The following is a 26,994-nucleotide window of genomic DNA, read 5'->3' as shown; positions in this document are numbered from 1 at the left end:
ATCCGGGGTCTGCATCCCACAACACACAGGGGATTCCCATGCTCCCACTTGCGAGATTTGTACCAAATTAGTGAGATTGTGCTCCAAGGTAGGAGGCACACGCACAGTCTTTTCTCTGACGTTTGACAAACTCACAGGATGGGACAGCATTTCGTTCTCCCATCCTAGTTGTGAGGGCTACTACAACCTGGATGATTAGAGAGGGGTGGAGTAGGCGCAGTGATGGCCTACTGGAATGCAACTCGAAGACTTAAATCTCCTTCTTACTTGACTTTAGTAAATGCAGTACATGCTAGCCAATGTTGCCACTGTTCTGCGCTGCGCGCACCTCCAACACGCCCGCGCGCCGTTGCACTAAATTGGCGACTACATGCAAATTTGTGGTCCTATAACTGCCAGTGATGTCACTTCCTGTATTTGGGCCCCCCCGGAAAATTCATAAGTCGGCTCACCTGCCTGAGGCCATCATATGCCTCTGGACCCTGGGCACCAGGAAGGCCGGCATAAGGCGACAGCCAAATAGCACATTGCTGAGTGGCTCTCTGTTTTTCCCTCATATTTTCTTATTTTTATTGTTCTCTTCCCCTACTGCCAAGGGTGCCGGCGCCTACTGCCAGTTGGCACCTTTGCTGTCTGGGTCCCCTCCCTTTCGGATGCCTGTGTTATGCCAGAGTACCCACAACAGTGGGGATGGGGGGAACAGACGGGGAGGGGGGGCTTTCCTAATCAACCCCATCTAACCCCTCTGTGTCACCATGTGCAGCTCCCAAGCTTAAGGGCTCGTGCCCTTTAGCTTCATGGGGGGTGCCCCCCTCATTTCGCGGCACTAGACATTATTGGCATTTGAATGAATGCAGTGGTAGAGGTAGTCCATCCCCATGTGGCGCCTGGGAGTGGGAGGGCTTGGAGGGAGCAGCAGGGGCCCTTCTCCTCCAGGCCTGACTTCCTTCTCAATGAAATCGAACATCAAAGGAAGGCAGGACTTTGTTCTCATGTTTGTTTACATTGTGAAAGAAGATAGGGCGGGCAAACAAGTGTTGCAATCTAAGCCATAGCAGTTTCAAATCTCAGGCTTCTTATGTAGGGCCACACACAGCTTCCTGGACTGGGCTGTCCACAGTATTTTAATGACCTGCAATTGCCTCTCTCTTATCACCAGCACGCCCTTTATTTGTCACTGATGAGCTCATTACCTTAGCAAGAAGGTGTTCACTTAAAATAAAGCTCCCCTTTTAACGATTTGCCATGATGTCTGATATGTAAAACATAAATAGAAGGGTTCCTTTAAATGGATAGGCAAATGCTCTTAATGTCTTGCACAGCAGCCTGCTGAAGTTTGTGACAAAAGGAACCTTTATCCAAGTAGTGGTCTAAAAAAAGATTCTTTTCAGGCTTGTTATATTTTGCATTGCGGGCCTTCTAGTTTTGCATTCAGGATGTGGAAAATAAAGCAACAACAATATTCTTTTGCTTTAATAGGTGTTCCTAAGGTTTAATTTATTGTACTGTTCCTATATTATGAGATATGTGACTTTTATAAGTAAACTATCTGAGCTCTGACGTTTCTCAGGGCCATGTGAGGAGGCCATGAAGTTCCTGTTTTATTTCCATTTCGATTCTGGGACCTGTAGTTTTTTCTCCCGATTGAAATTTAGGAAACCTTAAAAGCCCTAGAATTCCAGGGAATATCAGGACTGGATGGCATTCTTTGCATAGCCATGGGAAACTTGAGAGCTCTGATCTACAAGACATTATTGTAGGCAATGAAATCCAAACTTTATATATTTGTGTCAAGTGGAGCTTGGATGGTTTGTGTTCAAGTGGTTACACTTTGCATGTGTTAACATCCCAGCTTCACTATTTAACAGCAGTTTGTGACCCTGGGCAAATAATGTAACCCCTTGCAACACAGAGGACTGGCCTCAGCAGAGCCATCATTAACTTCGTTCTCATTTTGCTGCCAGTCACCAAAGTGGCACAGGACAAACAGAGCACTGCCCAACAGGAGAACGGGCACAGAACACACGGTGCAAGGGCACACCATCAATCAGGTGCTGCATGGGGCACACAGAACACGGTGCACAAAACAGCGCGCGCTGGACAAGTGCAAGAGGCCACCCGCATGCTGAACAGGGCAAAAGGCGCAGAAAGGCCATGCTCCGCAAGGCACCCAACAGACAAGTGAAGTAACTGACACAGCCATCACAACGTAAGCATCAACTGTAAGTCTGTGACACATTTTGAATGTGGAATGATTTCTTCCACACTGAGGGCCTTTGAGTAGAGACTTGTCCCAAGAGCTGCATGGTGAAAATAAACAATACATTTTAACATTAATAAAAACGAGGTAAGTATTTAAAAAAAAGAAAGTTAAAGAAAAGCAGTTCCTTTCTTGAGAAGGGGTAATGGTGTTGACTGTTACTATTGGGCTAGTCTGGCATTTGGGGCAGCCACTCTAGCCTTTTCTTACTGTGGCATGACTTTTAATGTACCATCTTTTATGTTTTATTTTTATTGTGGCATGGCATTTTATTCTGGGCCAACTACACACGCGTGGACCAGAACAGTATGAGGGAAGGGTGCACCCAAAAATCCCACACATGGTGCCGGGAGACCTGGGGCCAGCACTGAGGAAGAGTAAGCAGATGGGTGAGAAACTCGTGGGACTGAGAGTGAGAAAAGAGGCAGATAGTATGGAGGATTGAAGTGAGAGATCGAAGCACGGCAGGAAGAAAGTGGTGAAAAGGAGGGAATAAGTAAAGAAGCAGAGAAGAAGAGAGGCAGATGAGGAGGGGGGTAAAACAAAAGCAGAAAAGAAACCCCCAAAGAAGAACACGAAGAGTTAGCAATAATGGAGTTTGGATGATGAGAAGAGGGGAGAGAGCAACATTAAAAGTTAAAGGGTCGAAGAAGGGAAAAGAAGGCTTGAAAGAGAGCTGGCAAGATAGATAGGCAAGAGAAATCAAAGTGGTCAAGATTCCCAGTGAAGGCAGGCGAAGAAGAGCGAATGGAAAATGGTGAGAGGGGTGGATGGGGAAAAGGCTAAGAAGAGATATGGATAGAACGAAAGATGAACGATCTAGAGAAGGAAAGGGGTAGAGTGAAGAAAGTAGTAAATGACAAGGAAAGAGAAGTACACAGAATAATTGATGTGAGAGGAAGGAGTGACAGAGGGTTACATTAGGAAGAGAGGAGGTAAGAGGAGCAAGAAGGATGAAGAGAATGTGTTTAGAATGTCAGGCGTAAGAAAGATGAAGAAATTGATTGAGAATGGCAAGGAGGAGAGCAGGCGAGAGGAAGCCGAGTTCATGGAACTTCAGGAAGAGAGGACACCTGCTAAACGCATTGAGTCGGATTTTGAAGAAGGCAAGCGTTTCTCAGTAACAGGAAAAGGGAAAACAAGGCAGCAGCTGGAAACTAGATTAGTTGTTGGAATAGATATGTTGCAGTCTGTGGGCCGCATCATGCGCAGTGGGAACTCAAGTGTCCAGGAGAAGACAGGAGGGGGACATGGAGAACAAGCAAGAAGGGAGAGTTACTTTCCTGGATCGCACGTCTGGTTCCCTGGGCTCTGCAAGAGGGCAGTGCCAGAGGAGAGATGAACCAGCCAGACACATTCTTTTTGGATGCCATTCCGGACACATTTTATTACGCAGAAAAACACAAATTTACCAACCAAAAATGTGACATTCCTAACAAATGCACTCTACAACAAAATCAACGCATTTTAACATCAGTATGCTGACAAGTGTTCCAGGCGGACCTGTCCCCTCCCCACCATGTCCTTGGGAGGTGATAACAGGAGGCAGCCCCTTTGTTACTGGCCCAAGCTGCTCCCTGATCCCACCCTCCCCCACATCCCCTGCTGGGACCCCGGGGAAACTCTGCTGGCTGTACACCAATTACGATGGGGGGGGGGGGGGGCTGTGCCCTCCCCTCAGCACTATTCCAGCTCCGGAGTCCCCCGGAAGGGGATCTCAGTGTTTTCATGGTTCTCCCCCCCGCCCCCTACCTAAAAAAAAACCTCAAACCCCAAAATACAGGGTGGATGGGATGGGAAAACGAAAGGGGTTGGTGGCGGTGGTAGCTTGGGTCCAGGCAGCAGCAGCACAGCAGTGAGAGTCCTGTTCCATCCTCTCAAGCCAGTGCGCCGGCGAGGGAGAGCACGTGTGGGGCTTCGCAGGTCGAGGCCTGGTTGCGTAGCGCAGAGAAATGCGCACGCACGCGCACACACACACCCCCCCAACCCCACCCCCTTGGGCCCGGAACTGCCCCCGCACCACACACGGAGGAGTGGGCAGAGATTTGGGCCGGCTCACACCCAGCAGCAGGGCAGTGACAAGTGGGAGATGGCCAGAATGCTGTCCTCTGCAGTGTGACAGGGAGAGATTTTAGGTGGCTAACCCCCCCACCCCCTCGACCCCTCGATCCGCGGCAGTGATGCAGCAGCAATATGGGCAGATGGCTTGAGCACCGTCACCCGCAGAGTAATGGGGAGATAGTTTGGACCCCCACAACAGTGCAGCAGCGATGGGGTGTGCGGCCTGTGGCGCTGCCCCGTGTGGGACGCGTACGCGGCGGTGTGACGTTGCACGTCACCGCGTGCAAGTTAAATAAACGGGGCATTCCCGGACGCCGCAGAGCGACCTGGGAGCCCGAACTAGATAGACGTGTGTCGTGTGTGGTCTGTCTAGTGTGGGGGCTCACGGGCACGCATGGGGCCAGGACACACCCCCAACAGTGGCGACCAGTGCAGCCGGATGCCCGGGCCCGGCGGTGAAAGGCATTCTGAAATTTTTCTCCATGATACAGAACGTTCATGAGTGTTTCATTTCACGCCGTGGCTGCGAACCGTACACGCGGCTGGCGGCCATTTTGTTTATGAGGCCGTGGAACTTCACCAGGCTCCGGTTTGGAGGGTGATAGCGATCCATGTCCAATTTTTGGATATTCTGATTGCAGGCAGCACAACCTGCATGCCCATGCCTGATTTGTGTATTTTACTCCAGTTTTGGGATTCCTACGTCGAGTGAAAGCTAGGGGAAGGACTAATATGGCTGGGCCGGATTAGTCCACTCCACCATCTCAGCTTAATTTTTGGGACATCCACACTACTGTGGTCCGCAGCAAGGTGGAGACACGGCTCTTCTTTGTTACCTTCATCATCAGGACGCTGTGGCTTCTTCTTTGTCTCCTTCATCATCACAAGGTTGGCTGCAGTGGATGCTCTTCTTCTCGTCTGGTGGCTCGTGGTTGGAAGCGATCCCAGGTGAGCTTGGGGTCTAGTCATCATCACCTCTCCCCCAGTTTGGACTGCCATTGTGCCTGGAGAGGGGGAGGAGGTCTGTTGGTGTGGTGCTGAGGGGCAATTGAGTTGCGGCCCCCAGGACACAAGGTGGGGGTGCCTGTGCGCTCAAGCCCATGAGTGACTCTGATGATCAGGAGGGAGGGGCCGCCGCAGCTGCTGAAGATCCTCAAGACGGTGACCAGGTGGCACAGCCTCAGCAGGCCCTACAGCCTCCAGTGCTTCTAGGACAGCAACCAGCGCCACAGCCTCAACAGGCCCCACAGCAGCCCCCGCAAGGAGGGGGTCAGGCGCCTGCACCCCAGGCTTTACCCGGGGCACAGCTAGGTGCTCCTCAAGGACCTCCCGTCATGGCTCAGGCTAGAGCCCAGGCTGCCCAAGGTGCCCTGAGGTCATCCCTGAATTTGATGCATCGGGCCCACCATCCAGCATGGGGCCTCGGTGGAGGAGGTGGGTGGCTCGCCTGGACATGTACTTCAGAGCTGCTTAGGTGACAGACAATGACAACATGGTGGCCACAATGTTGTATTCGGCGGGGCCTGCGGTCCAGGAGATCTTCGAGTCGCTCACCCCGGTGGACCAGTCTTATGATGCGGCCAAGGCAGTCCTGCTTGCTCACTTTCTGCCCCTTGCCAATGTGGACTACGAAAGGTTTGTCATGTTGTCGGCCAAGCAAAAGGACGATGAGACTCTGGACACCTTTTATGGTCGCCTGCGCCGCCTCTCCCAAGGATGCGCATGGGAGGATGCAGAGGACATGATGCGCACAATGCTGATTCAGGCATGCTCCTCCGGCAAACTCAGGAGGGAGGTCCTGAGAGAGCCGGGCCTCACTCTACCCCGCATATTGGAACTAGGCCGGTGCCATGAGGTGGCCGAGGCTCGCGCCAACAAGATGGAAGCGGGGTCACGCTCGATGAAGTCGGAGGAGGTGTGTGCGGTCTGGCGGGGTGGCAGAGGAACAAGAAGACCTGGTGGAGGACTCCGGGACAGGGCAGGAAGATCAGGGGAGTCGTGCCAGAAGTGTGGCTATGACCTCCCCCACCCGACAGAGTGCCCGGTTGCGGGGAAGGTTTGTGGCTGGTGCGACCTGCTGGACCACTTCTCAAGAGTGTGCAGAACGGCTCTGCCAGTGCTGGTACCGAGAGGTCCGGCCCAGATGTGGAATCTGCGCCAGAGCCGACCACCAAATGTGGCCCAGGTTGACCAAGGTGAGGAGGAGGCCCAGGTGGATGAGGCAGAGGAAGACGAGGAAGAGAACATTTTCTTTGTTTCGAGCGTGGGGATCCTGAAGGGGAAGAGCAGGAGGCAGCCAAGGTGTGTGGTGGAGGTGAACCACTCGCTGGTTCCGGTGCTGGTGGACACGGGAGCCTCAGTCAATGTCATGGCGAGGGGACACTACGATACCATGGACCCGCCACCAGACTTGGCCACACCGAGAGCCTGCATATTTGCTTTTGGAGGGCTGGAGCCTATACCGCTGGACGGTGCATTTGTGGCGAAGGTGGAGCATGAGGGCTCGACGATCAAGACTCGGTTCTATGTCGCCCCTGTGAGTAACAACACTCTCCTGAGTTGTGCTGCTGCAGAGGTCCTGGGGATTGTCACTTTCGCGTACTCGGTGTACTTGGAGGACATCAATAACCTGCTTGATAAGTACACTGCCCTCTTTAACGGCATTGGGATGATGACTGGTGACCCGGTCAGGCTGCATATCGACGAGTCTGTACAACCCATTGCCCTAAAGAACCAGAGGGTGCCGTTTCATCTGAGGGAGCAGGTTGTCAAAGAGCTAGACAACCTGGTGAATCTGGATATTATTGAGAAAGTCGAGGGCCCGACGCCGTGGGTATCCCCTATTGTTGTGGCAAGGAAACCGAAACAACCGGACTCTGTTCGTATTTGTGTGGACATGAGGCTGCCCAACAAGGCCATCAAGAGAGAGCGGCACCTCAACCCTACTATCGATGACATTATCGCCCGATTTTTCTCCAAGCTAGATCTACGAGCAGGATACCATCAGGTTGTCCTCCACCCTGAATCCCGGTACATAACCACGTTCACCACCCACCGGGGGCTGTACAGGTACAAGAGGTTGAGCTTTGGGGTGTCATCAGCTGCGGAAGTATTTCAAAACATCATACGGGGCGCCCTCGCCGATCTGGAGGGTGTCCTCAACATTAGCGATGACATTCTGGTATTTGCCAAGACGGAGGTGGACCATCTGAGGAGGCTGGCAAAGACCTTTGAGAGGCTGCAGTCGCTGGGCCTAACCCTTCACAGAGACAAATGTGAGTTCCTGCGCCCCTCCATTGAGTTCTTCAGGTTCGTGTTCAAGGAGGGGGGGTGTCACCAGATCCAAGGAAGGTCCAGGACATTAAGAAGGCGCAGCCCCCGGAGTCGGTGTCGGACGTGAGAAGCTTCCTTGGCATGGTGACCTACTGCGGGCACTTCATCCAAAATCTCGCCTCGAGGTCCGAGCCGCTCAGGGCGTTGACGAAGAAGGAGACAGTCTGGCATTGGGGCCCACTGGAGCAGTCGGCCTTTGAGGACATTAAGAGCGCACTAACAGCGGAAGACACCATGGCGTTCTTCGACCCGGCGCTGCCGTCGGAGATCATTGTGGACGCAAGTCCATTTGGCCTGGGGGCAGTTCTGACTCAGGTGGACCGGGATGGGAGCGTTCGCCCAGTGGCGTATGCCAGTAAGGCGCTCTCGGACATGGAGCAAAGATACTCCCAAATTGAGCGGGAGGCCCTGGCGGTCCTCTGGGGATGCAGACATTTTCGACTCTATGTCTTGGGGCGTCCTGTGACCGTGGTGGCTGACCACAAGCCCCTGCTCCCGATTCTGGCTGGATCATCTTCGAAGCCCCCGGCCAGGATTGAGAGATGGATGCTCGCCCTGCTCGAGTATGGAGTCACCCTGGTGTACCGGCCGGGGGCCAACAATGCAGCGGACTACCTCTCCCGACATCCCGGAGTGCGCGGAGGAGAGGAGTATGACACCTGTGCAGAGGAGGCCGATGACCATGTCCGGATGGTGGTGGAAGGGGCCACGCCAAATGCGATGCCCCTGTCGGAGCTGGAGGCTGCAGCGGCAGCAGATGAGTTTCCAGATCCTAAAGAACTCGATGCAGCACGGCTCCTGGAAATCCATCTTGGAGGCTCTGGCAGGACGGACCCAGGAGGCCAAGACTGGACTCGAGCAGTTGTGGAAGGTGAAGGACGAGTTGTCCTTCTCGACGTCGGGCTTGCTGCTCCGAGGTGATCGCATCGTGATCCCCCAGTGCAAGGTACAGGAGGTGATCACTCTGGCCCACCAGGGACACCAGGGTGCCGCCAAGACCAAGGCGAGGCTGCGGCTGAAAGTCTGGTTCCCGGACTTGGAAAGAAGGGTGGATGATTTTGTGGCGCCGTGTGTGTGGTGCCAGGCGGCTTCCCCCGTACAGCGAGAGCCGACCATCGAGGCGATGCCCCGGGGGACCCGCCCCTGGGAGGTCGTCCATGCGGACTTTGGGTCAACGGCCGTGGGAACCCACTTCATCGCAATTGTTGATGAGTACTCACGGTACCCGGAGGTGGAGTTCGTGGAGTCGGTGGCCTTCGAGCATGTGGTCGTGGCGGTGGAAAAGATATTTGCGGCCCATGGGTTCCCTGTGACTCTGTGTTCGGACAATGGGTCGCCATTTCAAAGTGAGCGGTTCTCTGAGTTCATGGAGAGCTGCGGAGTCAAGCACAGGAAGATATCCCCGTTGTGGCCTCGCGCTAATGGAGACGCCGAAAGACTGATGCGGACCCTGAATAAGACCTTCAGGATTGCTCAGGGACAAGGGCAGCCCCTCCAACGCGCCCTTTTATCAATTCCTGCGGGTGTACCGCACCACTCCACATGCCTCCACCGGGGTTGCCCCTGCGGAGGCTCTGTTCAGGCGATGCCCGAGGTCCGGGAGAAGGAGCCCGGGGTGATCGACAGTCAGCAGGTCGAGGCCGATAGGAGGACCAGGATTGACCAGGAGAACCTGCGAAGGGGTCTTCGCCCCCAGCGGCTGGAACCGGGGACGAGGTGCTCATTCGAAACAGACACCCCCATGGCAAGCTCTCGCTCCCCTACGAACCGGAGCCACAGGACGTGGTGGCTGTGAAAGGGTCCATGGTGACGGCATCGGATGGACGATCTGCTGTCACCCAAAACGTCAGCTTCTTCAAGGAGCTGGGTGACTCCTGAACTGAACCACCCCTGGACCCTGACATGGCGGAGGTGCCTGAGGAAGTTGGAATCCCTGTGAGCGCCCAGAGCTCTCCAGTCCGGGGAGCTGGGACTGATGGACTTCCCGTGCCAGAGGTAAGCGGGAGGTACCCCCAGAGGGCTAGGCGAGGGAAACCCACTTATCTCAGCGAATACGTGTTGGGACATGTGGAGAGTCAACCGGAGTGAGGGGATCCGGGCGGCTGATATTAAAGGGGCATGGGCTCATCATATTGGTGGTATTTTGTGTGTGTGGTTTGCAGTGTTTAATAAAAGCAATTGTGTTTCCTCCCGAAAAAGGAGGAATGTGGCGCTGCCCCGTGTGGTAAGCGCACGAGGCGGCGTGACGTTGCCGCGTGCAAGTTAAATAAACGGGGCATTCCCGGACGCCGCAGAGCGACCGGGGAGCCCGAACTAGATAGACGTGTGTCGTGTGTGGTCTGTCTAGTGTGGGGGCTCACGGGCACGCATGGGGGCCAGGACACACCCTCAACACGGCCCACGCTACGATGCAGCGGAAAGCAGGGTTTTCCGTATTTTGCAGCAGTCTGCTGGGACAGAGAAAGATAGGATGATGGGGATTGGCACAGAGGAAATGGTTGGAAGGGTGCTCCTGCAGACAATGAGGTGAGCAAAGTTTGGAACTGCAGGTGCATTGGTGTTTTGGGAAGGGTAATTTTGGTGATGTTGCAGGGCACATTTGATTAAAGGTTATAAAAAAAAGAAAAACAAAACAATCAAAATTACTAAAAAGGGGGATAATAAATATGGAATGAAGAGAGGATATTGCACTTTGGAGCAGGAGTGGACGTGTAATATTAATAAAGAAAAGGCTTTGGGAGCTCTGTGGCCAAGAAGGTGGTTGAAAAGGATGCTAGAGAAGAAGGGAATGACATTAGGGGGTGCAGGGGAGGGCGTATCATGTTAGGTGTTATATTAAAGTGACGGCAGGGACCTGGTGCAAGGGTGAGGGGTAAAGGTGAGCAGCGTGCAGTAATTAAGGAGGTGGTATGCTGTAGGGTCGGGGGCCAGAGGTATCAGGCCCAGGTCTGGCATAGTGCAAGCAGTGGGGGGCAGGTGGGGTGTTCGTTGGTGTGGCCTCTTTGGGCCTTGTCATTTAAGAGCTTGTCAATACAGCAGGCTCGGCCTATTCCTTTTTTTGCAGCCCAGTTAATGGCCGCCACACATGGGACAGGGCCTGGGGGCGTCAGAAGGCAGATGGCAACCTTAGGGGGAGGGGTGGCAGCAAGAGGGGTGCTGGTGATTGTGGTGGTAGGGGCACCAACAAAGACATAATATTGGGGGATATGTACATTTTAGGTCAATAAGTTGGGGGGTTTGGGCCCAGAGACAGGTAATCTGTTTTGTCGTCTATATTGGGCGTTTTGTTTGGCTTAAGTAAAAATTTGGTTGTGCGACAGTAAAGGTTGGTGACAGTTAAGGTGGGTGAATACAGGTCAACAAAGAAGTTTAGACCAATGGGGAACAGGGGTATCCAGGGATGCGGAGAATGTCAATTAACAGGGAAGGGTTGGATAGGGATAAGGAAAGGAGAGTGAGAGGGACAAGCATTGTGGAGGTGAGGAGTTATACATTTTCTTGAAACGGGGATGGAGATGCTGGCTACAAAACAAAAAAAGAAAAAAAGAAAGAAAAGGTAAAAGGAAAGGGAGGGTTTGAGGATCTTTAGTCAGGGGAAAATGGTGGGGCACAAAGGGAGCTATATCAGAGCATGTGTGCCCTGGTGAAGGGGTGGAACAGACCGGTGCGACGCACCAGGGGATGAGGGGAGCAGTGGTGCTACGTGACGTAGCAGGGTGTGTGGATTGATCTGCATGGATAGGGAGTGCACGGACAGCCCCTGGTGCAGTGGGGGAACAGTGACCGCATTAGAGCAGGTGCAAGGGTGAGCATGGGGGCGTTAGCCAAGAAGGAGGAAGGCAGTGTTTCTGTGCGCTGAGGGAATTCAGGTGTGCATGGCAAAGAGCGGGGAGCAAGCCTTTACAAGGGTGAAAACAGGGGCGCATTGGCAAAGGAAGAGGGTGTTGCAGTTACGGTGGGGGGCAGGGAGAGGGAATTAAACTGCATGAACAGAGGATGCAGGTATGGCCTCTGGTGCAGTGGGGGAGAAATAAAGAGGGGTGCATGGCAAGAAACGGGGGAGCATTTGGTATTTTAGGGATGACTGCAGTGGAGTACTCAAACAGGGGTGTGTTGGTGGGTAAATGGCCACGAGATGCTGTCAATATGCTGGCCCCTATGTAATAAAGGGTGGGGTTGGTCTGAGGGTTACAAGGGTTTACAGTGGTTTGCAATGAAGAGGAGTAGTTAGGTTATGGTAAGAGGGATGAATATGTTAAGTACAGAGGATGGTAGCAGCCAGTGCTCCGGATGAGATTTGGGGGAAGGAGTATTTTACTCCATATTTTTTAGAGTTGGCAGTGAGATGATTTTTTGAGGAGTTCAAATGTAGATCCAGTTTCCAATGGGAGTATTTTATAGGCAGGTGGAAATGTGTTTGAAGTGGGAAACATAAATGTTTTGTGATGATTATTTCTTTGCACGTTTAAAGATACATGCAAAAACTAGTCATAGGTGCCCCTCTGCAAGAACAAACACGGCTAAATGACCTGTTCTTTGGGAAGATACCCACTCGAGAGTCCACAGCACAAACTTTAGCTTACTGTGCCTTTCACAGAAGGGAAATATCTATTTGCATATCAATCTTTGTCCCACCCACATGGGCCGTCCAGCACCAAAATGCTATGGCAATTCTCTTCTGAACAAGAGTATCAACAGCAACCCCAGGCATGTGTTTAAGCCTTGTTGGGCCTCATTAGTGAGTCGGAGCTGTGCCTCTTTGAGCACAGTGAGCAAGGGGTCCACGTCTGGATGACCCTAGGAAACTTAGGGTGACAAAACCTAAGTCCCTTAAACATTCAAAAAATTGTTATAGGCACCCGTCTGCGAGAACGAACACGGTTAAAGAGAGGCACAGCTCCACCTCACTGATGAGGCCCGACTAGGCCGAGAAACGTGTCTGGGGTTGCTGTTGCTACTCTTGTTCAGAGGAGATTTGCCTAGAATTTCGGTGTGGGACTGCTTTTGGGCGGGACAAAGACTAATATGCATATTGAAATTTCTCCTCTCTGAAATGTGAAGTGAGCTAAAGCGTGGTTGAGGCTCTGCCGGGGGCCATCCACCCAAGAATAGGTCAATGGGCTCTGTTCGTGCTGGTAGAGGGACTCCCAGACCTTCTTTTGCATATTTAAATATACTTGTTTACGTCTTCCTATCAGGAAGTAATTGTAGGTTCTGCCTGTGGTACTACTTGCACTACTGGTCAAAACATATCCAGGGAGCTTTGTGGGTGAAAGCAGGGGTACTATGGTATCTGGTCTTTCCAACTAATACCTTTCCATCGAATAGCTTTCCATCGAAAAATTATTAATTGAAATGCCTTTCCATCGAAAAGCATATTCATTGAATAATTTCTGGTGGTTAATTTCGATGGATAGGGTTAGGGTTTAGGGTTGGGGTTAGGGTTAGATTTAGGGTTAGATTAAGGGTTAGGTTAGGGTTGGGGCTAGGGTTAGGGTTGGGGCTAGGGTTAGATTTAGGGTTAGATTAAGGGTTAAATTAGAGGTTAGGGTTGGGGCTAGGGTTAGATTAAGGGTTAGATTAGGGTTAGGGTTAAGGGGGTGGGTGTGGGGGCTGAGGTGGCTTGGAGGAGGGAACATCCCCCCAATATACAAAAAACAATAAAACGTTACAAGGAGCTGGCCAGTGCTGAAATTTCAGCACTGGACAGCTCCATGTAACGTTTTCATGTAGAAAATAAAAGCAACGAAATGCTATCTTTTACATTTAAAAATACATATCCATTTGATGGAAAAGTTTCGATGGATATGTACTTTTCATGTAAAACATAGAATTTTGATGCATTTATTTTCAATGCATATTTTTCGATGCATTGGCTTTTCGATGCACCTTTTTCGATGCAAAGACCATAAACCGGGTACTATGTTCTACATGTCTGCTTCCAATTTTTATATTGGCCAGTACTTGCATATTTTTGGGGAGATGGGGTGGCTGATGCACCCCTTAGCTGTAGGGCTGGTCACTGCAACATTTGTGGGTCATTGAGGGGACAGCATACAGTTGGTAGATTAGAACTGGGGGTTATGTCTTCAATTAGTTTTACTACATTGACACCACATTATGTTCCAGGGGTCTTAGTTTATCTAGGTGAAAATAAAGAAGGGGAGCATCGTTGGGGGCTCGGGATCAGAATGAATTTGTTTGGTGACAGCAGAAGGCTGGTGTGCAGGCTGTATCGGGGAAACAGGAGTAAATGAGCATGTGGAATAAGGACAGGAGGGTGTGGCACAAAATATATATATATATATATATTCTCTCTTAGTTTCACCAATTCCTTAGCGAAGATCGAGCCGTACTCACAGAGTTGCTTTGTCCAAAGTGTAGTTTCTGCCGGCGGAACAGCGTGGTTTCCTCAGTCAGTCGTGACAAAAAGATTTTAAAAAATAATCCTTTATTCGTTCAACAACATGGAATTTAAAATCAATTAGCAACCCGCACCCAGTACACACGGGAGGCCATCAAGGGGATAACGTGTTTCGCTACACCTCGTAGCTTGATCACATGATGTCCCCCACGTTCTGGGCATGAATATACACACCTCTGTTGCTCGATTCATGCATATATATATATCATATAAGTAAAAGGGTCGCAGGTGCTGGCAAAGGGCCTATTATGGCTTCAGAGAATATTTTATGTGGGGTAGCGAGTGGGTTAATCAGGAGGAGAGGGAGAAGGAGTGAGGTGAGAGGGTTTTAGGGCGCAGGGTGCAAACGTTTGTGCATCACAGGGGTGCTGGTGCAGTTTTACGATAGTCTAATGGTGGGGATGTTTGGGATGGTGAAGTTGGTATATAAAAAAGAAAAGAAGGGAAAGAAGGTATTGGTTTTGGAAAGGGGGAAAGGGAGGGCCCGTGTTGTGCCCTGTTATGAAAAGGTACAATAGGCAGGCACTTCAGAACTAAGACTAGGTGCTGCTTTATCGGGAAAAGGGTGGGAGAAAGGGACACCAGTGAAATGTGGTAAGGGGGTGGGGTTTTGTGAGAGCATGAGCGCCACGGGAAAAGGGAGCATGTTGTTGCGGTTACATTTTGGGGGGGCTGCCAAAGGGGGGATTTGGTGAGGAGGAGCAGGGTTTGATGTGCAAGGAAGGAATGGGTGCAAAAAGGAGTTAGAAGATTATAGTGACACGTGTTCGGTAAGGAAGCAGAGGAGTAGCAGAGTGCAGTAAGGTGGTTTGAGTTCATTTGGTGTGGTGCTTAATTTGTCTTTTCTTTTGCAGATGCTGCAGGAGGTGGCATTCTGAAGAAGAGAATAGGGGACCAGTTGCTACGTAGGGTGTCTATGTATGTAGGGGTATAAAAGTTTTATTGTAGTTTGGGTAAGGTGTTTTTTCCCAGGTGAGTTTCATTGGTGGAGTCGGAAAGGGATGAGGGCTATTATGATTGTGTATAGAGGTAGGGCGGCCATAGCAGTCAGAGGTCAATTGTTAGTTATAAAGTTACAAAAGGGGTTTTGGCTTTCAAAGATGGAGTTGGGTAGGGACGCCATCAACGGTTAGAGGGAAGGGCATAGGAATGTTTATAGTGGCATTGTGAGCAATTTAAAAGGGGGGTTGGAGGTAAGGGAAGGAGGGCAAATTACAGAGGAAGGATGAGTAAAAGAACATTTCATTCAGTTCCGGTAGTGTATAAAAGAGATGATTGAATAATTAAGCGAAGGAGTACATAGGAAGTTAATAGTGGGGGCAGAAAGAATACCTCTGGGGGGGGTTTTCTGGTGCCAGGGACATGGTTGGTTAAATGATGGTTGGTTGAAGCCGAAGGATTATTATCGCATAAGGAGGGTGGTTAGTGCTGTTTGGACAGACAGGCTAGCCCGGGGTTACAAGAAAGGGGAAGAGGTAGGGAAGAAAGACGGGCAGTGACTCGGGGAGAGGGCATGGATAAAGTTTGGAAAGATGAGGGGGAGTTGAAGAGTGAAGCAATATTTGAAGGGAGGGAATGGGGGTGGAAGTGGGTTTACCTACATGTTTAACATTTTGTGTAGCCTTTAAGGCCGAGGAGCCAGGTTAGTGTAGTTTGTAAGCCGTGGCTGTCACATTAAAGCAACCTTTTCCACTAATGGCGAGTGTGGGTATTTTGTGCTGTTCAACCCAAAGATGGGCCCTGGGGAGCATGCGGTACGCGTTGTGCCCAGCGAGGTTTTGGGTGCTGCACCACGGCCAGTGAGCCGAGGTGGGGATAGAGTGCCTCTCCAAGTTATTTATAGGGGCGCCAGTGAAGGTGCAGGAACAATAGGTGGTTAAAGCTGTTCTGTGTTGCCCGCCCACCCACCCTGTTATTTTTTGGCTTTAGGGTAGTGTTTTATCCTCCAAGGGGTGCGGATTGGGGGAGGTGAGTAATAGCGAAGAGGCTGTGATTTTTTGGTGACAGGTCAGTGCATCAAGGGACAAAGAAGATTTGTACTGTGGTGTTTCTTTGTTGCTGATGTGGCAGCTCAGCCTGGCTTTCCTTGAAGAAGAGAGTGTGGGTGAGTTGGGGGTCTGAGGATATTGGAGAGATTGGGGATATTGGAGCGGTAGCCGGGGACACAGTTGGTTAAATGATGGTTGGTTGAAGCCGAAGGATTATTATCGCGATAAGGAGGGTGGTTAGTGCTGTTTGGACAGACAGGCTAGCCCGGGGTTACAAGAGAGGGGAAGAGGTAGGGAAGAAAGACGGGCAGTGACTCAGGGAGAGGGCATGGATAAAGTTTGGAAAGATGTGGGGGAGTTGTAAGGGGAAGCAATATTTGAAGGGAGGGAATACGGGCAGAAGTGGCTTTACCTGCATGCTTAATGTTTTGTTTAGTCTGTAAGGTCGAGGGGGCAGATTAGAGTAGTTTGTAAGCCGTGGCCTGTCACATTAAAGCAACCTTTTCCACTAATGGGTAGTCTGGGGAGGAGACAGACAAAAAGAGGGAGAAAAACATGGAATGTGAGTGATATGTAAGAAAGTGATGGGGAAGAGGTTGGAGAGATGAAGAATAACAAGCGTTAGAAAGTGAGAGATGGAAGACATATGTTATTTGACTAGAAATAAAATCAAAAGCGGACTTGGAAGGGAGCGCCTACATTATCACATTCATCCCTCATGTGGGCATGGAGCAGGGCTATATAAATGTACACATTACCATGGTGATGTTGCAAGACATGTATCGGTGAACTTCAACACAACAAAAGAGGTGAAGGCTGGAAGGTTTAGAATTAATCTTAACCTCTGGCAATTGCTCTGGGCAACCGTCCAGACCATCGTTCTTCAGCCTGCCAAGCGAATACAAAAGGGGAAAGACCATGTGCAAATCAGGCTTCATCCAACCCTAAAGGGGGGCAGAGTAGTCTGAAGGGTTAGGTCCCATCCCTTCTGCACGAGACCACAAGCAACCCCAGACATGTTTTCTCCTCATTGAACATCATCAGAGAGGTGTATCTTCAGTTTGTATGCCCAACAGGCTCGGGCCCCACGTCTGGGCATACCCGTGCCCCTTGGGTGGCGCAAGTTCAACAAAAGAGGTAATGACTGGATGTTTTAGATTAATCTTAACGTCCGGCAATTGCTCTGACCAACACTGCCAAGCTTCAAACCACCTCACATGGCAGCTCTTCTGATGGGCGGAATGCTTCATGGAAACAACCCTGCATTTGAATTTCTTCTTTTGAGCTAATACTTTTATATACATTGATCACATATATATAGACCAAACTGCACTAGAACATTTTTCTTGGAGCCTAAATGATAGGTGTCTTCAGGGGCACCGAGTACGTGGGTGCTCCGGGGCCTGGGCACCCGCCTGCAAAACAAAGTCAGGGCTGAGCCCCCCACTCCCCCGGGCTGTAGAGAAGAGACGCAGTATGGATGGCCCTTTGTTACATCCATACTGCGTCCCTCTCTGGCCCGGGTAAAAGCTGCAAACATTTGTAACTAAGCCCTCCTCCCTGGGCCTTCATATTGCTGGATGGTCCTGGAGGGGAGGGCTTAGGCGCTACTGAAAGCTTCTGTTGTTTTGCTTCCAGTTCACCCGTGTTTAAGGAAGCAGTGTCATGCAGGCACATGGGACAATGCCACCAGTTGAAGCAGAGAGTAGCACGTTCGGGAAGCAGCATCAGGTAAAGGTTTTTATTTTCCTTTTTACTTTAGCAGTTCTTTCCTCTTTTTCCTTATGCCCCAACCACCGTTATTTAATTTCCTCAACACCCCCTTTCCCTTCTTCTACGTCTGTGCCGTTTCTAAAAATCATTTTTGGGCTGGAAGTATTTGTACATCTGTGCACCCCTCTTGCATTGTATCTGTGCCTCCATCAGTTTTGGGTTGGGTGTACTTGTACATCTATGCACCCTACCCAAAACAATGTTACCTCTACATCTGTGCACCCCTCTTGCTTTGCCTCCATTTTCAAAATCGTTTTTAGAAACGGAGGCACAGATGCAAAGCAAGAGGGGTGCACAGATCTAGAGGTAACATTGTTTTGGGTTGGGTGTATTTCTACATCTGTGCACTCCTCTTGGCAAGAGGTGTGCACAGATGTAGAAGTACAACCAACCCAAAACTGATGGAGAGGGGGGGAGCACTGCGCAACTCCCCCACTCTACCGCTTCTAGGTAGTGGATGGCCCGGGCACGAGGCCCTCGGAAGACAGAGTTTCTGTATCGCAGAGTGGTCAGACACCTGAATGCATCTACACCCATTAAGCCTTAAATATCTTCCAAACGGAATCCAATCGCGCTTTACACACTTTACCAGGCATGCACGGAATAGGTCTTTGAAAATGGGTCAAGGGTATTGTAGCATAATATAGAGCTTCAGATTCTAGATCACTGGACACAGAGAGGGCATGGGCTGCGAAAGGCACTACGGCCTCCCAGGATGCGCTCCTCCGCGTATGACATGGCTGCAACATTCGGACCATATAAGGATGGCTTTTCTGTGTGGCAGAGTGCCCACCTATCCTTGGAAAGGGGTCAGGTAACACACCTTTTATGGCTTAAATATCCTCCAAATGGATCATAATAGTGATTTTCTAACACACAGAGTTAACATCCCCTACGTTTGTTGGGATGGCCCTAGTTGGCCAAGGGGGTGAAATGTAGCCCCTGGAAGCTGTTGGTGCCAGGCGCACTAGGCTCTACTAGGCTACAGGAATGACCTGAATAGCTCCCTGCATTTTCTATCTTGTACCAGTGCGCAAGATGCGGTACATTGCCCCTGTGAGGGATACATTCGGCATCAGTTTATGTGTCTGTGTGAGTGGCCCTGTACGACGGTTACTTCCTCAAGATTTGTCCGATTTAGGGGGAGCTATACCAAGCAGAAGAGTAAGCCTTCAGTTCATAGGCCGGCGTTTCCTTGGTACTGAATGCCCAGTTCAATCCTGATCTGGCCGTAAAGGTTCTTTCGAGGATAGCCATTGGCAAGCAGCCATCTAAGGACAGGGCTTCCGTTGATCTGGTGCCTCCATGTATGAAATCTTCTAACCCATGCACTCCACTCTAGCACATTCAGAATGCCCTGAGCCTTAAAGTTCCCAGTGGAACAAGAGCTAGCTGGCTGACAGCCACCAATTAATATTGCCCCGAGGATAGCCTTGACTAACAAAGGTTCTTGCTCCAGTGCCAGCATTCAACAAACAGTAAAAACCAAGACCAGCTGCATGAAAGGGTTTACCTAGATGGTTAGCAGCGTCTGTGTTGCTCCGTGTCATCATGCTCCCAAGGCGAGTGTGTTGCCCCTGAGATATCCACCCGAGTTGCATCGACATTGCAAGGTAATAAAGTTTTAAACAATAGAGGCCTGCTGTTGAGAGTATGCAAGGGACCACCGTCTCTGCTTAGAAGATAGGCATGGTGGAGACACAGGCTGCCAACACTTCAAATCCATCTTTCTTTATGTTCAAATCTTTGGTCAGCAATCACTATTTTGTAGCGTATCACAATAGAAAAATCCCAGTGCACAGCCTGAAGGTCCTGGAAAGTGTGAAAATGGCAGATGGTGTGCAATGAAAAACTCAATATCATAGCATAACAGGACATTGCAGAGTGTGGGTCAGTACTCTGGACGGCCCAGACAACTTCCGTGGCTGGGAGCAACAGGGGAGAAAATGTAATGGTGGTTCTACCACAGTTAGCCCGCTATACTAGAATCTCTGGTGCACTGAATGGCTGGTGAGAATATATCTGCCTGCCAAATCAAGTGATACAAGACTGGGAGAGGGCCAGGGAAGCAATAATGCAATTCTATGTGACATTATTGGAGCCACTAGCAGAAGAGCACAAGGGTACACCAATTTGTCCCTACACTTATTAAAACTGTCCTTTTGCAAGGGTGTAAACGTAATAACTTCTAAGCACTCCAATTTATGCAGTTGAAATCAGGGTCAGATTACATTATTTGAAAGGGTCACACGCTAAACAGCAAAACACGGATTTTAACCCACTCTGCAATTTGGGCACAGCCACCTTCTTCCACGCTTTACTTGGAACAAATATTTAAGATTTGGGTGTTAAGACCTACAATAATACTGTCCTATAGAGCCTTTACTTCATGTTTTCCCTTGCATTGGGAACTTTTTTGGTGTTGGTACTCCACCGTGCAGCTGTACCTTCTGTTTAGCAATCATTTCGTTCTCCCATCCTAGTCGTATTGCTCTGCCTTTTGAGGACTGCTCCAACCTGGATGATTTAGTAGAGGCAGTGATGGCGCACTGGAATGCAACTGGGAGGCTTACATCTCCTTCTACATGCAGGCCATCTACATCTCCAGTACATGCAGGCCAATGTTTCCACTGTTCTACGCCCTACCCCCTTGCACCAAGTTGGCGACTACGTTCAAATGCGGTTATATAACTACTGGTGATGTCACTTCCTATATTTGGGCACCCACTTTAGCATCTTAGCATGCAGCTCAGGGCTACACATTTCGACATGGGAAAGATGACATGCCGAATTTTAATTAAAATGTGTGCCGTGCCTGGCACACTCAAGTCACACTACTCACTGCAATAGGTCCTCAACACACATATCCTTCCCAGAATGATGACAATCCATTCATTGAGTACCCGCTCTGTGCCCATTCATTCCATTGTTAAGCCCTGTGTGTGTGGCTTTTCATTGGCTTGAGTAAAATCTCACAGCAGCTATGCGGGCCAGGTCGGCTGCAACCCTAAAGCAGGGTGTCCGGTCAAAGTTTTGAATCAAAAGGGTCGAATGCCCTTTTGATCAAAACCAAAAGGATCGAAAATAAAAGGGTCGAATTTTTTTAAATTATTTATTTATATATTTTTTTGTTTGGTATGTCAAAAAAAGTTTTTTTAAATGCGAAAACGGGGGTGTTGGGGGGAACCCCCCATAAAAAAAAGCATTCGAGCCTTTTGTTTTCGAACCTTTAACCTAGACCCCCCCCCCCTAGCAGTGACATAAGGGTGGGCAGGGGAGTAAGAGGACCTGACAATGGGCTCACGCTGAAGAGAAAATACCACCTCGTGCATCACATTAGTAAAGTATATGAGGGCATGTAAGCCTATAGAGGCAACATTCCTTGGGCCAGAGCAGGGAGGGTGGAAATGGCGGCCATGGAACCCGAGAAGGGGAACCACATATAAAAAGATGAACGGGGTCAACGTCATTCTCGAGGAAGCGAGGCAGAATATAGACCAGGCCCACTCTATTTACATTTGAAATAAATACCCGGGCGGGGTGCCCGAGCAAGGCAAGTTGTGAAAATAAATATAGCCAGTGGTCCTCATTTTATCACACACTGAAGCCTTTAAGATGTGCGCCCAGGGAGTCAACGACTATGCCTCTGCCTGTGCCCTTAGCTCCATTTTTGGACAGCACCAAAAAGTGCTTGTAAATATGCTTCTCAGCCTGTCTCCAAGGAGGGGGAGACAGGTGTTTCACAGGATAATTGCAACGAAACAAGTCATTGAGGGTGCTAACCGTTGGCTGGGGGGGTGGGGGGGTAAAGTCTATACGAGGAATTTGGCTTGTTGAGAGGGAGAACATTCTCGAAAGGGGCACAGTGCAAATGGGTATGAGCTCAAAATGTGGCAAATTAACTTCGCGCAAATGGTGCTGCTTTTGCAACAGTGAATCGTGGTATATTGTTGCCCCAATGCAGTGCAAGAAAATTGTTTCCCAGAAGAAACAATTAAGTAGTCTGTGTTACACAAAAGGCTCCAGGTTTTGCCTCAAACTTCCATCTTGGGAAAGTGGAGCCACATTTTTGTGTGTGTTTATTAATGCACACAAAGGACATAATCATTTGTTCCCTGATTTATTGTCTTGGTTCAAAATGTTACATAATATCCTGCAACATATATTTGCACCAAGCCCTATTTTTCCAGTTTCCTATCACACTGCCAGAAAACAATTGGCAAAACAATTCCACTCCACTGCAAACAATCTTTTAAGTAATATGGACTGGGGGAACCCTGTTTCTTCCATTCCATATTATACAAGCAGCAAAGGTAGTCGTGAGGGCGCTTGCTCGGATCTTTTGCACTGGCCCAAATTCTAGACGCTCTGTGCCCGGGTATCTCCCAGAAGCATTTGCTGCAGATGCTCCTGTTACAAGGACCAAGAGCAGACGACCGGCGCAGTGTCTAGCCACAGCAGTGCAATGCAGCAGGCTGACCCGCCGAAACCCCTCGCTCCTGCAGACCCCTCGGCCTCGGGGAGGATGCCCATGGCAACAGCCAGCGGCGTCTGGAAAAGGCACCTCGTGGAACTCGGAGGCAATGGTCTGGCTGCCAGTGTTCCGACAACACCTAAACCTACCTGTGCAACTAGCACCATTTTACAGATAGTGATGTGGAGAAGACCACACATACATACAAAGGGGTTGGTGGTCCCAACAGGGATTGGCCCGGGTGTTGGGCACCATGAAAATAGCAATATTAAAACAGCAAAACAATGTAAGAAATAGGTAAACACGGGGAAAGGTAGGTGAGTGAAAAGTGGGAAGAAATTACCAGCACGAGTCTGTGGGGAAAAGGAAAGGTTCTCCTAGAGGATCGGGACCAGGAACTGTGGGAAACGTATCATAACTGCAAGAAACGTTCATGTCGGAACCTTTTGCAATCATGTACGCATTATTTTACGCGAGTCTGGGTGCAGCTACCCGCCTGCGTGCCCATTATCCCCATCATTGCACAGGCCGCGAGCTCCCGCCAAGACTCACCTGCTCCTCCAGTCTCCGGAACCTCTCGAAAAAAGGTTTCCCCTGCTTCGGGCCCGAGCTGGCGTCCTGCTGCAGGCTGCTCTGCAGGAGCAGAGCCAGGACCAGCGCCACCTTAATGCCTGGCATCACCCGGCCCTGTGGAGACCCTCCGAGCGGGAAACGGGCGGCCACCGGCGAGGATAGTCAAGGGCCAACGGAGCGGCACGGCGGCCACTCGCCCAGCTTAAGTGACGGACACCCACAGAGATGGGGGCCGCAGGTCGCTGCGATGACAACGCCCCCTGGCGACCCCTCGGCTCCTTCCCTGGTATGCGTGCGTCGGTCTGCCGCGTGCGCTCCTTTGCCCTGTCTGGGCTTCCGACCTGACTCTGACACTTTGGCGCCTATTTACGTCTGGACTTTGTCGTGGCGCCTCTCTCTCAGTCCTCCTGGTGTATAGCTCGGTCTCTTCTCCAAGTTGTGCATGTGCTGCTCCCTCGGCAGTAAACGGACTGTGTCTCTGCTTGACTCGCCCTGTCACCCCAGTACCGGTCGACTTGCACCCCCCCTCTCCGTGAGCACTTGCCGGTTCACCCTGATCAGTGATAAAAGTGCCCCGTGTGCTCGCCTTTTCCTTTCTTACTGTTGGTGTGTGCCCTCTGTTCTTTCTCAGCCCGACTCTACTTGCCCCCTCCTGTCACGCTATTGCCGATGAAACCCCCTCCTTTCTTCAGGTTGGTCTCAGTGAGGGCCGTGGGCCCCTCCCAGCGCAGTAACAGGAGGCACGATTGCTCTCTTCCCTAAATAGATGAGAATTGCAGACTCTAGGAACATTCCCTTGCAGCCAATTATAGCTATGGGGTCTTGACGAGCAATTCTGGCCCAGGAGCCCTTTCTGTAAAGGTTTGTTAGACGGAGCCGCCCTTCTGCACAAAGCTTGTGTGGTCGCTCTTGGCTGCGTTGTTACATGACCCAGGCCCACACACCCCACGCCAACCTAATACAATGTTCAATGCGTCTGTGTCCTGCGCCAGGTGACAGCTGTCATATCAGTTCTGTGGCAAGACTGGAGGCTTGCTATTATGCATCAACTTCATTTTGTTACCACCTCAAATACATTTAAACCCAGCAAGAATATTAACAAGGTTTAAGGGAAAACGCGTGAGAGCATAGTCTGTTTACATGGCCAGGTTTCTGACCCTATTCCTAACAATGAACATGACCTGGCTTATAGAAATATGGCTTTTCTTGGTTTGGCATACTGTCCTTGGTTGCTCGCTGTTGTAACAGATGTGAGGTCAAGGAAACGACATCTGCACGCACAGAGAATAAACGAGAAGGCCTGTACGAATCAACTCTACTGTGGCAAGATGACGCAGATCAAGAAGCAACCCAAACTGTGACTTCACTTCAACCAGTGGTGCTGGAAAAATTTTGAGAGTGGGGTCACTGGCTGGTATCACCGTACCAAAATCACGGGTGTTGTAAACAATCCTGGTGCTATTCAACTAGCGAGGATATCAAGTGAAGTTAAATCCTTTGTGGAAACAAGGTTGGGTGTGGGTTCAACTCAAGCCATTTCTAAAACATGGCATCAGGTGAATCATTTCAAACTAATTATTTCCACATGTATGAATAATGGTTGATAGGATAGGGTACATTTTCAGAGAGTACTTTGCATACTGTACCTGCCTTATAGTGCTGAGAGATCATGAGAAACACAGACTGAGAGTCAACACAAAATGTTACTGTTGGAGAACCACGTTGTAACCACTATTGACTCAGACTCCACTAATATGACTCCCCCAATTAATATCCTCCCATACCACGGCAGAACTATGGAATGCTTTGCCCTTAACCAAGTGCAACAACAAATCACCACAAACAACCGCCTCAGACCCTTCCAATCTGGGTTGCAACCTCAGACACGGTACACTTCACATCCTTGATGACCTCCACAGCATCACTGACAAAGGAAACATAGCACTCCCCATACTCCTCCACCATACCATTCTACTAAACATCCTATCCCACGGGATGAAACGTTTTGTCACCATCCTAGACTGGTTGACTTCCTTCCTTACTGACAGGACATACTTTTTCTATATGCCCCCTTATCAATCACTCCCCATTCCAGTCACATACAGTGTCCCACAAGGCTCTTCTTTGTCCCCACTTTTATTCAACCTATCTGTCCCTTGGAAAGACCGTAGTACCACAGGCCCAAATCTGTGGGTTGTCCACAAGGCCAAATGCAGTATGGGTTTGGTCTTCCCAGCATGTTTGGTGTACCAGTAGATTAGCCTTTTCCCTTTTAACTCAGTTCAGTGCACCCACATATGATGTACCATTTTTATCGGGACACCTGTGGGAATGTGAGAAGGTAGGACATTCGTTGTTTTCTCTTGATTGTGATAGCGTTCCCATACATTTGCTACTGTGCTTTCTTACGTAACCCTTTAATTTTCCAAATGTGCCCTACATTGACTGCTTACGGACTGGGCGTTTTTGTGACCTACGCACGTCACCTATCCTTCAACGGGTCTGCCTGTGTTCTTTCAAAAGGGTCCCACCAGCTGGGTCAGAGGAGACGAGCATTTGTGGTCTTGAGCCCCCGACTGTGAGGGCCCTCAGCAAGTGTGCTGGTCGGCAGGCGGAGTAGAGTTTGACGCAGTGTGGCTCGATAAGGGCAGTTTACATCCTTGGGGAGAGACTGTGCCCTCTGGAGGTAGGGCTGGTGGTGGATGCTTCATGGGCCTCAACGGGAGCGGGATGGCCCAGTAGGAAGCAAGGACCGTGGTGAAGGGGTCCCTAACCAGAAGAGTCATAGTAAAGGGCCAGCAAAAAATTGATAAATACACAGATCCCAGGCAGAGACAGGCCAGACCGGAGTCTGGGCCCCAAGAAGGGGCAGGGACGACGAAGGAGGGGTCAGAAGGCATCACCCTGGAGACATTGATGTAGGCAATACAGGCTAACAGGTCATCTTTGGAGGGGAGCATCAAGGAGGTGGGGGTGGATGTGACCTTGGTGCTGGCGGACCTGCATAAAGTATGTGAAAGAGAAACGGAAGTGGAGCAGAGGTTCAGCTCAGTGGAGGATGACTTAATGCGCCTCAAGACCCAAGTGGCGGGCCTCATTGGCAGCGAGGACTCTTGAGTGTCGGAGAAGGAAGAGGGACCCAGTGTGGAACTCATTATTGAACATCTACCCCTAGAGAAGCTGCAAGTGAAGGGCCTCTCATAATTGTGCATAGTGGAGTGAGCACATTGGGTACCTCGCAGGGCTCTGCCTCCAGGGGGGCCTTCGTGGGCAATTGTGGCAAAGATACTTAACTTCAGGGATAGAGATGCTATCCTGCAGGAATCATGCAGAGTCGGATACCATGCAGTGGTTAATGCGAAGATCTGCATCTTCCCGGATTTTACTCTGGAGGTGCAGCGCCAACATAGAACCTTCAATGCAGATTTTGGGCAGGGATGATGGAGGGACAAGGGGGAGGAGCGGGAAGGGCATAGGGGGATTGGGCAGATGAGGGGATGAGTTTTGGGGCCATCGGAACAGTTAACCTGTGGTCCAGAGTTCTAGTTTGGGAAGGAGTTGGGGCACACAGTTGGGAAAAAGAGGTTCAACTCCCTGGGTTTAGTTTTCAAGTTGAATGTTTGCATTGTGGTGTATACTCTGAGTATTTGTGGGTACAGATTAAAGGGGGTCAAAATGGAAGAATTTCACTATGGGGGTTGACGGGCTGAGGATTGGGACCTGGAATGTTTACAGGTTAGGTAAAAGGCTGAAGTGCCAACAGGTGAGAGGATTCCTGAGATGACAGGGTGTTCAACTAGCTATGCTCCAGGAAACACACATGGTGCAGAGAGACCTGGATATACTTAGGAGATGGTGGGGGGTTGTGGTAGGGACGTCATAATCATTGTATGGCAGAGGTGTTTTTATTTGGGTTGCAGCGGGTTACCTGTTCGGGTGAATAAGGTTCTAACGGATGATGTGGGGAGGACCGTGATACTTGTAGGTACACTGGAGATGAACTGTGTGGTGAACTCTTATGCACCAAATGTGGATGATAAAGATTATTTCCCTCAGTATTGCGCCTGGTGGGGGATACAGAGAAGGTCTATTTGTTTGCAGGAGAGGG

At 50.2% G+C, this 26,994-nt stretch overlaps 1 protein-coding gene across 1 annotated transcript in view; it reads right to left on the bottom strand.

Annotated features, from left to right (window-relative positions):
• Positions 1 to 23,543, bottom strand: part of PTX4 (pentraxin 4) — a 147,443-nt gene extending 123,900 nt beyond the window's left edge. The window contains exon 1 of the mRNA XM_069646814.1: positions 22,866 to 23,543. Coding sequence (XP_069502915.1) covers positions 22,866 to 22,991 — 126 coding nt within the window. The 5' untranslated portion in view covers positions 22,992 to 23,543. The remainder of the gene's footprint in view (positions 1 to 22,865) is intronic.
• Between the last annotated feature and the right edge of the window lie 3,451 nt (positions 23,544 to 26,994).

This window comes from Ambystoma mexicanum, chromosome 2q, assembly GCF_040938575.1.
Source record: "Ambystoma mexicanum isolate Mex_15411 chromosome 2q, UKY_AmexF1_1, whole genome shotgun sequence".
NCBI classification, from domain to species: domain Eukaryota; kingdom Metazoa; phylum Chordata; class Amphibia; order Caudata; family Ambystomatidae; genus Ambystoma; species Ambystoma mexicanum.
The sequence above is the reverse complement of the archived record's forward strand: the minus strand, read 5'-3'. Positions and strand labels throughout refer to the sequence as shown.